Source organism: Acinonyx jubatus, chromosome B3 (assembly GCF_027475565.1).
Source record: "Acinonyx jubatus isolate Ajub_Pintada_27869175 chromosome B3, VMU_Ajub_asm_v1.0, whole genome shotgun sequence".
NCBI classification, from domain to species: Eukaryota; Metazoa; Chordata; class Mammalia; order Carnivora; family Felidae; genus Acinonyx; species Acinonyx jubatus.
In genome coordinates this window covers 141,419,208-141,431,856 of record NC_069386.1, presented here as the reverse complement: position 1 = coordinate 141,431,856, position 12,649 = coordinate 141,419,208, and the positions used below count along the sequence as shown (strand labels likewise).

Genomic DNA, 12,649 nt, shown 5'->3' with positions numbered 1-12,649 from the left:
CTGTGGTAAAACAGGTATTCTCATGTGGGAGTACAAAATGATACAACCCCTCCCTGGGGACGGTGATTTGATGATACATGTCAAAATTGCATAAGGGGGCACCTGGGTGGCTCAGTCGGTGCACAAAGCATCCGACTTTGGCTCAGGTCATGATCTCAAGGTTCCTGAGTTTGAGCCCCGCACTAGGCTCTGTGCTAACAGTCCGGAGCCTGGAACCTGCTTCGGATTCTGTGTCTCCCTCTCTAACCCTCCCCTCTTGCCCTCTGTCTCTCTCAAAAATAAATAATAAACATTAAAAAAAAACTTTAATATGTAGGTATCAACCCTCTGCCCCAGCAGTACCTCCTCTGGAAATACATCCTGTTAATATACCTGCCTACGTGCAAAATAATATACATGCAAAGTTATTTACTGCATGTTATTTGTAATAACAATAATTTAAAAAAGATAGTGATATGTATCCATAGCACAGAATAAAAAGCAATTATAAAAAAAGAGTGAAGAAGCCCTCTATTTACAAATATGGTAAGCTCTCCAATATATATATAATTAAGTGGAAAAAACTGAGACACAAAATACCATAGTGTGCTCCCTCAATTTCTTCTCTCCTCAAATGTCATCTTATTCTTACAGCAACAGAAGGATGAGTCAAAAACAAATACAATGATTATAGGCAGAGGGAGAGAGCTTTGCAGGGAGAACAGAAATGGAAGCTAAGCATCTCTGAACAGAAACTGTTGTACAGTTTTGATGTTGGAAGCACATAAAAGTCTTCCGTAATTAAAACATAAAATTAAATTTTTTCTAATAGATTTATTGAAGTATAATTAACATACAAGGAATTGCACATATCAAATATATACAGTTTGAGTTTAGACAGATGCACACACCCATGATACCATCACCATAACCAAGGTAACAGACACGCCCAACACCTCCCAAAGTTTCCTCATGTCCCTTCGTTTTTGTTTTTGTGGTAAGAACACTTAACATTAGATCTACCCTCTTAAATTCTGCAGGGCACAATACCATGTTGTTAACCATAGGCCCTGCTGTAGAGCAGATCTTTAGAATCTATTCATCTAGCATTAACTGAAACTTACACAAAATTAAATTTAAAAACAATCCCTCATGTTCTAAAACTGGACTGTGGTAACCGTTGTGCAGCTTGGTAGATTCACTAAAAATCACTGAATTATACACTTGAAATAGATGGCAGGAAGGTACGATAATCTGAGAACTAAAGGAAGCCAGTAAACGCCAATGTCTCTCCAACTTCAGTGAGCACACGAACTACCCGGAGACCCTCTAGGAATGCAGAGTTTGGTTCAGTAACTCTGGCATGAGGCCTAATTCTGTACTTCCCAGAGGCTCCCAGGTGATGACGCGGATGGTGCTGGTCTGTGCACCACATTCTGAGGCTGTCCAAGCTGCCAACTAGAGGAGCTTGGCTTTAAGAAGTAGTTGAGAAATTGGGGCAGTAGCTCCCGGAGGCAAAGGACAGGTACCAAGTGGGCGGGGGCCAGAAAAGGCCTTTTCTTCCCTTTTGCTGTCGGCGTTGATTGAGTCCGGGTTAGAACGGACAGTGAGTGCGAGGGGGTTATAGTGACTAGCCACAGCATTTAAGGTAGGAGTCTGCTGGAGAGAGTGGCAGTGTAGCAGGAGCCAAAATCTCTGAGATATGATGGGAAGTGATGAGGGTCCAACGAGGGATGGGGTTGATACAATCCGATGACCCGAGTTCCGAAAGGACAGTGTGCTAGGAGTCCCACAGGAGGACCAGATGCTAATGTAGTACGTTACCTCAGAAGTAGTACCAAAAGAAAGAATACACGTTAAAAAAAATCATTTTAAAAATCATACTAAGAGTTCCAGAAGCTAGGATATAGCCAACATTTGGATGATCGTCAAGAAAGAAAATAATTGGGGTGCCTGGGTGGCTCAGTCAGTTGAGCGTCCGACTTCGGCTCAGGTCATGATGTCACAGTCCGTGAGTTCGATCCCCACGTCGGGCTCTGTGCTGACAGCTCGGAGCCTGGAGCCTGCTTCAGATTCTGTGTCTCCCTCTCTCTCTGCCCCTCCCCTGCTCATGCTCTGTCTCTGTCTCAAAAATAAATAAAAACGTTAAAAAAATTTAAAAAAAAAAAGAAAGAAGATAATCTTGTCCTCTAATCAGGTCTTGCTAAAGCCTCAACCCTCACAGTGACTCTTCAAGGAGTCATGCCACATCCTCAGGCCTTGAGTCTCTAGTCGCCTTGGTTTAGAATCCATTCTCCCTTCACCCCACCCACCTATCAGAATTCAGTTCATAAAGCTTTTTTTTTTTATGTTTATTTATGGCAGCGGGGGGAGATGGGGCAGAAAGACAGGGACACACAGAAACCGAAGCAGGCTCCAGGCTATGAGCTATCAGCACAGAACCTGATGTGGGGCTTGAACGAACAAGCTGAGAGATCATGACCTAAGCTGAAGTTGGACACTTCATAGACTGAGCCACCCAGGTGCCCCCAGAACTCAGTTCAAACATCACCTTGTTAAAGCCTCTCCCTTTCTACTGCAACTAAGACAAATATCACATTGTAACACTGTATCATAATCATCTATGATCTGAACCAATGAAACACTCTTACAAGACTCAATCTTGTAAGTACTTCTTGTATTCCTCCCTCTAGTTAGGGCACCAAGAGTAAAGGAATGATCCAGAAGAGAAAGAAAAACAACACAAGACATGGCCAACTTAGAATCCTAGATAATCAACTGCTGAGTGAAAAGCCACCCCAAGTACCACAGACGCCTCTTCACACAGCTAGAAGTGTTACTTAACAGGACAGGAGAGACCGGTCACGCTTACATTCCATCACACATGACACAGAAGAAAAGGTAAATTGAGACTTATCAGAACCAGGGTGCTTAAGCTTTCTGTGCTATGGACTCCTCTCACAATGATGTTTTTAAATACGAAAGATTACAAAAGAGATCAATTATTAAAACAGTTAGTTATAGGGGCGCCTGGGTGGCTCAGTCGGTTAAACGGCCGACTTCGGCTCAGGTCATGATCTCACTGTCCGTGGGTTCGAGCCCTGCGTCGGGCTCTGTGCTGACTGCTCAGAGCCTCAGAGCCTGGAGCCTGTTTCAGATTCTGTGTCTCCCTCTCTCTGACCCTCCCCCATTCATGCTCTGTCTGTCTCAAAAATAAATAAACGTTAAAAAAATTTTTTTTAAACAGTTAGTTATATAAAAGTTTCTTCAGGTCACATTGTAACAAGCTCTAGTGCAGATCCACTAACCACTGTAACTTTGAGGTAGTGATGACTGTGACATCTATCCACCTGCAACAACCATAATGTGATACGCAAACACCTGTGATTTTCACTGGTGATAAAGTCACAAGTCTGTTACATTGCCTCTGTGATTTGCTGACTAAATCCACAACTGGAAGGACACATTCGAAATCGGTTACAGTTTTTGCCCATCTAGGTTGATACATCCCCTAAATTCTACTCCGATTAGGCAGCACTAATAAGTGAATAGTGTGCACGTCTCACCACTACTTACTCGCCCATCTCACCACTGGATGGTAGGCACTTGAGGCCAAGGACTACGTCTTACTTGTCTTTGGGTCTACAGGTCCGATACATGTTAGCTGGATGAGTAAGTCATTTTCTATTCCACTGGACTGTGAGCTCCTTGATGGCAGAGGTTCAGTCTCAACAACACAGAGCAACCACTCAAATCTTGATAGAATGAATGAGTGTGTATCTTATCTCCTTGGTCGGACGATAATCCTCTCAAGGTCAGGGATCATGTCTCCTACTTCTTTGATTTCCCATAGTCTAGTGTACTGCTTTTCACACAAAACCACTCAAATATTTGTTAAATGAGACATTAAGACAGCGCCTCTGAAATGAAGATCAAAGTAAGTAAAGAGAAGGAGCACCTGTACCAGTTCTGCTGTAGCAGGGAAACACGGGCAGTGCAGCAGTGAGGCCGGACTGCACCAACCAAAGGAAAGACTGAGCCAGGCCACAGAGCTCATCTGCAATGTGGCTGCTTGAGAAGACGCGAAAACATTCCTATTCTTACTTGTAAAACACAAAAACCTTGTAAGTTCCTTCCTAATCTTGCTTCTTTCTTAGGCTGCTTCTTTCTTACAAAATCTTGCCTCTTTCTTGTAAGATCTACATTTTCCTACTGCTACACAATAAAAACATAGCAGAGATTGACTTGGCATGTTTTTAGTACAATATACCCTACTTTTTAAAAATCCATATTACAAAAGAGAATGCAAAACAGGGCTCAATTTACAAATTACCAATTGGCAGAGGAGCTGTGAAGTTGAGAAACATGCTAAAAGGTAAGAGCGATCGCCAGCTCAACCTCAATCAGAAATGAAGTTGAAGCATTTCTGAAGTTACAACTACGAAGATGCAAGTTTTAAAATTTACAAAAATGCGATCTATGTGCACTTCAGGGCAAATCATCTGTTTGAAATCCAACCCAATATTCTTCTCCATCTAGGCAGAGAAACACTTCTCTACCTCACCTTTACTCCCGAACTCCACTTGGTCTTTGCATTGCTCACACCATGTGCACAGCACAGCCTTCTACTTTGTAATCCAATTATCAGCACAAAGAGACAAGCTCCTCACTCACAGACAGAAGTGTCTTCCTTCACCTTCACAACACCCGCAACAGACACCAGTACCTTGTACATAACAGGTCTGCAATAAACTCTTGATTAATGAGGATTTTTTCCAAAGCCAGACACACCTTGCACTGTATTATAAAAAAACAGACGCCGGGGCACCTATGTGGCTCAATCCAACCCCTGATTTTGGCTCAAGTCATGATCTCAGGCTCTGCATTGACAGTACAGAGCCTGCTTGGGATTCTCTCTCTCTCCCTCTCTCTCTGCTCCTCCCCGGCTCTCTCTCTCTCAAAAGAAATAAACTTTAAAAAATAATAAATAAATAAATCTTAAAAAAAAACAACAACAACACAAAGATGCCAAATTTTCAGAGAATAAGGTAACTCGTCACTGACAATTTAAAATGTCCTGGGGTGCCTGGATGGCTCAGTCAGTTAAGCAATCGACTTTGGCTTAGGTCATGATCTCCCAATTTGTGAGTTTGAGCCCCATGTTGGGCTCTGTGCTGACAGCTCAGAGCCTGGAGCCTTGCTTGGGATTCTGTCTCCCTCTCTCTGCCCCTCCCCCACTCTGGCTCGCTCACGCGTGCTCTCTCTCAAAAATAAAAATAAACATTAAAAAGATAGTAATTAATGATAAATAAACAAAATGTCCTGAAAATTGGGGTGCCTGGGGGGCTCAGTTGGTTAAGTGTTCAACTTCAGCTCAGGTCATGATCTTACAGGGTTCGTGGGTTCAAGCTCTGTATTGGACTCTGTGCTGACAGCTCAGAGCCTGAAGCCTGCTTTGGATTCTGTGTCTCCCTCTCTCTCTCCCTCTCTCTCTGTTCCTCCCCCACTCATGCTCTGTCTCTCTCTCCTTCAAAAGTAAAAAACATTAAAAAAAATAATTAAAAAAATAAATTTAAAAGGGGGGGGGCACATGGGTGGCTTAGTCGCTTAAGCGTCAGACTTCGGCTCAGGTCATGATCTCATAGCTAGCTGGTGGGGTTAAGCCCCTCCAGGCTCTGTGCTGACAGCTTGGAGCCTGGAGCCTGCTTCAGATTCTGTGTCTCCCTCTCTCTCTGCCCCTCCCCTGCTAGCTCTCTTTCTCTCTCTTGAAAGTAAACATTTAAATAAACAAATAAAAATAAAATCTCCTGAAAATTAAAACAGAGAATGTCTACCAACTGAAGTTATTTCTGCTTTTGAAGTTTATTCCTACATAACCAAATAGGGCCACATTTCATATTTCTTCACAAACTAATCTCACTGAAATATAAATAAAATTGTTCTCTAAGATATCAGATTACAAAAATCTTCACATTTATTTTTAAAACAAGGTTCTTAGGCATATAGCCAAACTAGTCAGTGACAAAATCCACTGTTTTGATTCTTGCTCAAGTTTTCTACCAAAGCACAATAAATACTTAAATAAATGAAGTCACTAGATTAATTCAATGATAATAAACATAGGTGACAAGTTTCTTAAGGGCAGAGACTTCGTCTAAACCCAGCATCTAGAGGAGCACCTCCTATCTGCTAAGCGTGCCCCACAACTATTTACTAAAACAATGACACTCATGACTATCTCATGGGTCTCTAGGACACATTCTGAGAGCTGCTTACCATCGGTCATATCCACCCATTCTGTCTTTCAAAAATCTCATCATCATCCTCTTCTTCAAGGTCAACAGAACCAAAGAATCATATGAAAGTTTCTCTAGCCTGTTCTAAGAGACAAATTAAGATGCTTCCCTTCAGTATATAAGATTTGATAGTCAAATAAGTATCAATATTTCAGAAGACATTAAGTAGCCCTTGATGGGAAAAAAAACTACGGTTTCCAATTTCACATGTGCCCCACTAAATTAAGGGCAACACTTCTCAAAGTAAATTTGATATAAAAAGCTTTGGTCTCCTAAGCCTCTTTCTAAACTAGAAATGGAGAGAGCAGAGGGATGTGAAAATTACAAATGGAGGGAAGGGTGTGAACATGACCTTCTCTGGAGCAGTCCAGTATCTAAAACTAGTCTGTGGAAAAAAACTTTAAAAGGCTTCTAGCTCACCCTCCCACACAGAGCATGAATCCCTCAGTCACCAACAGGTGCTCCTACAGTCTTTGAGAAAGAGACAGACTATCTCCCACACAGAATGCTCATTCTCTCCCAAGCCAACCCATTGCACTCCTGGACAACTCTCGCTCTGAAAATATTCTAGCTGTTATTAAATGACTCTTCTGGCCAAAGCTTCACATCAACACAGTGAGTACTTTTCTAGCATAAACACCTAGAATCACAACGTGTTCAACTTGCTTTCACAACACACCCCACACTCCTCAATTCTCATTAAAGAAGTAGACAATGATTCCAAGACATGAAGACATCTTCCCAATAAAAAGATGCATTTATTTTAATTAAAAAACTATTGAACACAGACTCCTACAACCTTCAGAGTTGAAAAGACCTTGAAAGCCATCCAATTCTACTCTTCCCCCCTTCCCCTTCCCCTCCCCCCCCTCCCCCCCCCCCCCCCCCCCCATTGTAGGGATTGCTTCAGTAACACTTCTGGGCAGCACATTTGTGGCCTGGAATCTTAAGATAGGAGGGGAAAAGTAAGTCTCTTTGATTTGAATGTTAAGTAGTTCTGAGTATAGTTTTTACAAGTTGTCTGTTAGTACGTAGATTTGTTAGGTAATGTGGTTTGACAGAAGTAGATCAAAAGTAATCTGTGTCATTTGGTTACTTTCCATTACTTCATGGTCTCTTGCTACACAATTTCCCAGTTGTAAGAAAGCTAAATTTGTTACCTACTAACAATAATTTTGAATGTCTTTTTTAAACTGTGAGCCACGAGGCGCCTGGGTGGCTTAGTCAGTTAAGCGTCTATTCTTGATATCGGTTCAGGTCATAATCTCATGGTCGTGAGATTGAGCCCCACGTTGGGCTCTGCGTTGAGTGTGGAGCCTACTGGGGATTCCCCCTCCTCCAGCGCCCCCCCCCCACCCTCTCTGTCTCTCTCTGTACCTTCCTTGCTCATTCTCTCTCTCTCAAAATAAATACATAAGCTTAAAAAAAAAAAAGAAAAAAAAAGATGTCAGCCACTAAAAATACCCATTTGGGAGCCCAAAATTAAATAGGCTTTTTAGCTTGTAAAAATCTTTTTTAAAGTATGGCACAGATGGACATAGATATTTTATTCAGTCATTCACTCAACAAATAAATAGTTAGAGCCTACTTTATGGTGGACACCGTGCTGGGCACTAGGAAAACAGTGAAAGCAGAAAAGACAAGATCTCTCTTCTGAGAGAGCTTTGTTTATAGAGAGACAGATTATAACCCAGAGAATTACAAATTGAGAAAAGTGCTAGAAAGGCAAAGTTCAGGATGTTATGAGAACATGTAATAAGGAAAACTGATCCAGCCTGGGAATTCAAAGCAGGATATGCTGTGGAAGTGATGTCTAACCTGAGATCTGAATGGTTGCCATTCATATTTATGTAAAATTGGATCTCATAAAATGAAAGGGTTGGTCCAATAAGCCCAGCTACCTTCGGCATCTTTATAAAACCACCTCTTAAAAAAAAGAAAAGAAAAAAAGGGAAGGCCAGCACTCAATAAAAAGGTGTAAAGGCCAGTAGTTGACAATTCTTTGGAGAGGGGCAGGGTCTTGCTCTACTGCAGATCCCCCATCTAGAATAATTATCATCATAGTAGTCCCTCAAATCTTTGTTGAGATGATTAGCGTCAGGATTAAATCAGTGCTCATATTATCTTCAGTTAAGCAAAATAACTTCACAAAACTACATCTCCGTACACAAGAACTCCACTGCAAACTTCAACTGCAAAAAGAAGACGCTTTCTTGTACCTCACGGGATTGCTATCAAGATTCGAAGAGATAATACATGGCAAAATGCTGGGGTAGATCTTGCAGTGCTCGGAGGCCATGGCATCCGCGTGATCAAAAAGCTTGATCGGTCCCTTCTCACTACGACAGTTCTTTAGATTCAGCTATGCTTCATCTTCCTGACCATGAGAAAGAAAAAAAAACAAAACTGTAACACAGGTTTGCACTCCCTCTCTAGCCTTGGCTTCCTCAGAGAGGGTGAGACTGCAAAAGCTGAAGGTCCCGTTTAGCTCTACAAACTGACCTGTAAATCTATTTAAAGGGCCAAGAATACACTCCTCAGTTCAGATTTGAGATGACCTCGTCATCCACTCCATTCCCCCCACAACCCCATACTTCCTTTTAGGAATGGCAGCACACAGCTTGTGATTTAAGTATTCAAAGACCTATTTTCCACTTATTTCACATGCAGATTTAAGCCGAATGTATGTTTCCAAATTAGACCTTCCGAATGATCCGACTAATTGTTGTAAAACTTTGTACGCCCCAATTTAAAAAAAATGAATAAAAACAGTCAAAATGACCAACTGTAACAACAGAGTTATAACTCCTATCTGAGTAGGAAATTATCTGCTCTATTTTAAAATCAGAAAAGACAGGGATGCCTGGGTGGCTCAGTCGGTTGAGCATCCGACTCTTGATTTCTGTTCAGGTCGTGATCCCAGAGTTGTGGGAACAAGTCCCTCAAGGGACCAAGCATGGAGTCTGCTTAAGATATTCTCTCTCTCTCCCCCCCTTCCCTCTCTCTCTCTTCCCGCCCCCCCTTGCACATGCACCGCATGCTCTCTCAATATAAAAAAATTTTTTTAATTTAAAAAATCAGAAAAGACAATCTCAAAAACAATCACACACTCAGAAATAACAGTAAGTAAATGCAAACGCATTCATGGAAAACAGTTTTAGAAAATCATGATGACTAGAAGAGAATGGAAATGTCCACCATATAATGCTATGTTACTGCATGAAAATTAAATTTCACAAAAAGTCATAGAGCTCACATAAATTATGCAGCTAGAGGCAAATCTACACGTTTAAGATTTGTCTTATTTAAAATAATTTTGGGGTGTCGTTTTGAAAAGCTCTCCTAGGGGCGCCCGGGTGGCTTAGTCGGTTAAGGGTCTAACTTCAGCTCAGGTCATGATCTGGTGGTTTGTGAGTTCGAGCCCCGTGTCGGCTCTGTGCTGACAGCTTGGAGCCTACAGCCTGCTTCAGATTCTGTGTCTGCCTCTCTCTCTCTGTCCCTCCTCCATTTGCGTGCTCTATCAAAAATAAACAAACACTAAAAAAAAAAAATTAAACCTTGGGGCACCCGGGGGGTTCAGTTGGTGAAGTGTCCGACTTCAGCTCAGGTCATGATCTCATGGTGAGTTCAAGCCCCATGTCAGGCTCTGTGCTGACAGCTCAGAGCCTGGAGCCTGTTTCAGATTCTGTGTCTCCCTCTCTCTCTGCTCCTCCCCTGCTCATGCTCTGTCTCTCTCTCCCCCAAAAATAAATAAACATAAAAAACATTTTTTTAAAAATTACACCTTGGAAAGCTCTCCTAGTTTTAACCTTCATCGAATAGCATCCAGCTAAGAGAACACAACTATGATGCTTTCAAGCAAGAGAGCTGTTCTGATGATGCAAACCACAGCCACCAGATCCAGATAAGGTTTGCCACCAGAATGCTTCAGAAATAATACACTTCAAAGAAAAAGAAAAAAAAAAGGTAACATTGACACTAGTAATTGCTGGTAAATTCAGCGGTTAAGCATTTTTAAAATTTTACATGAATTTTAGTAACTTAAAATTCTAAACTTATTTCCACAGAAAAAGTTGATCCTTTCAGTCCTAGTATCAATGTCAAGATAGCAGCTTCCCATTTGACAGTTACTTTAAAAAAAAAACCAAACCAAAAACATTTATTATTTATTTACTCAGAGAGAGAGAGAGACAGAGAGCGCGCGAGCACACAGGGGCAGGCCAGAGAGGAAGAGAGAGAATTCCAAGCAGGCTCTGGCCCGATGTGCAGCTCAAACTCATGAACCATGAGATCATGACCTGAGCTCAAGTCAGACACTCAACCAACTGAGCCACCCAGGTGCCCCTGACATTACTCTTAATGCTTTTTTTAACTATATTTTACACCTGCTGAGGGTTTCAGGCTTTAAAGTTCACTACAGTTATAGTATAAATTACAATGTGAGTACTGCCATGTTCTCTTTTTAAAGAGGTGCGGATAGAAGTTAAAGAACTCATCCAAGGTCACCCAACAAGTCAGCAAAAAAGTTGAGAGCAAGCCTAAAAGTTTAGCTCCTAGACTACTAACTACTTGACGCTTTCTCAATTCCAAAAGAGAAAAAATGAAGTCAAGCGATTTACCTGCGGTAATACCAAACCTCAAACACAGTAGAACCCATCACAAACGTTAACCGAAAAGATGCACCCTGGCCAAATGAGAAAACTTGCTACAACAGGACACCACCCTCCTTTCCCTAGGTCTTGAGAAACCAAGCAAACTTACTGCTTCTGGATACATTACATCTTAGAGAACGTCCACTCTTCAGTGTGTACGATTTGCTTTCACACTAACCACTTAAAAATTAATCTGTTATCACCTTTATCCATGCCTACGTGCTGTGGGACGCATCAGTGTCCTTATTCTCCCAAAAGTCAAGTCAAAGACCATAAATCTCAAAGGTAAGCAGTTCTCAGTGAGAACACAGCCAATAAAGGAAAGGCTCTAATAAAGTTGCTCCTTTTGAAGAGATCTTTTTAAAGGATGATTACATGCTTCACAAAATTAATGTGAAGTCGCCCGTCAAGAAAAAAACTGATTCTTGTAAAGTAGCTTTTAAGGCATATCCCTCCCTCTTTGGGGCATAGTCTGACTTGCTGGACAAGAACAATCTGGGCACGCTCACACAGAACACCCATGAACCAGCCTGGTTCATGAAAACATCATTTCGACCTCCCAACTGTAGTACTCAGTCCTTCCCATACCATAAGGGCCAAGATGACCCTCTTTAACAATCTCTCGGGAGAAGGCGCCCCGGCGGAGAAAGTGACAGCCGTCCTCCTTCTGATGTTTTCGGAAAGAGTCTTAACACCAGCAGAGGCTCCTAGGAAGTGTCAGTGCGGTCGGTAGCAGGTGGAGTAGCCCTTAGTGCCGAGCAGGTCCTTTCCGACCTAGTCTCAAGCCCTCCGCTGCCGCCCGGATTCCGCTTTCCTGACCTTCCCCAGCCGCCCCGCGCCCCCATTCTCTAGCCCAGAGCGAGACACACAACTCCCGGGAGGCGAGGCAGCCTAAGCAGACAAGACGGCCACCCCACCTCTTCCGGGGACTCGCAGGCCCGCTCCCTGGCAGTGTCAGAGCCTGACGGACCCTGCCAGAGAGAAAGCAACTGTCCCCTTCTGGGGCCTCCCAGACGGAACCCCGTGCCCCACGGCCCCTTTCCGCCGCCCCCACCCCTCTGAAACACCACCTTCCTTATTCGTGAATCCCCCTTCCTCAGGAGCACCCCAGTGGAGTTACCGGCCCACTCAAAAGTAAGAGCGACCGCCACCCCTATCGGTCACCCTGGGCCCCGCTGTCACCGCCCTGCTCCTGGCCTCCGCCCACGCCCCTGGCGGGCCCCGGTGACGCCCGGGTCGGTACCTTGCGGACCCCCTTGTAGATATAGAAGTAGAGCTCCCGGCCCACATTGAAGCAGAGGCGGTCGCCGTTGCCAGACTGGTCGTTGAGGTTTACGAAGGAGACGCGGACGGGGTTGGATCCCTGCGAGTTGAAGGGCACCCGGTTGGGCCGGCTGTACTCCGAGTGCGGCAGCAGCTTGTACAGACCTTCCCGAGTGGTGAATTGGGTCTTAATCTCGTTCATCTCCTTCCCTCCTCCCTCCGTCGCCATCTTGGAAAGCAGCGTTCATCCTGCCCTAAGTGCCCGGATCACGCCCACCGCGCAGGCGCCGTGCTGGGCTCTCGCTCTTTACCCCCCCCTCCCCCGCCTCTTCCTCCTGGCCCCTCCCACCCGCGAGCCGGCCCCGCGGAGGCCGGCCGAGGGGCAGGGGCGGGCTTGTTTACGGCCGGACTGCGCAGGCGTGCTCACCTGGCGCGCTTGGCGCGCCAGGGCGTCCGGAG

General features: G+C 43.8%; 1 protein-coding gene across 16 annotated transcripts in view; it reads right to left on the bottom strand.

Annotated features, from left to right (window-relative positions):
• The window catches only part of WDR20 (WD repeat domain 20), a 64,503-nt gene extending 52,022 nt beyond the window's left edge, over nucleotides 1-12,481 (bottom strand). For 8 of the 16 annotated variants that reach the window (XR_008299719.1, XR_008299721.1, XR_008299722.1 and 5 more), the window contains exon 1: nucleotides 12,171-12,477. Coding sequence is in view for 11 of the 16 variants with exons in the window: in XM_027066657.2 (XP_026922458.1) it covers nucleotides 12,171-12,419 (249 nt within the window). In the remaining 5 variants the exon portion in view is untranslated. Of the gene's footprint in view, nucleotides 1-8,494; nucleotides 8,653-12,170 lie in introns of all 16 variants that reach the window. The other 8 variants (XM_027066646.2, XM_027066648.2, XM_027066656.2 and 5 more) reach the window with 5 other exon arrangements.
• Between the last annotated feature and the right edge of the window lie 168 nt (nucleotides 12,482-12,649).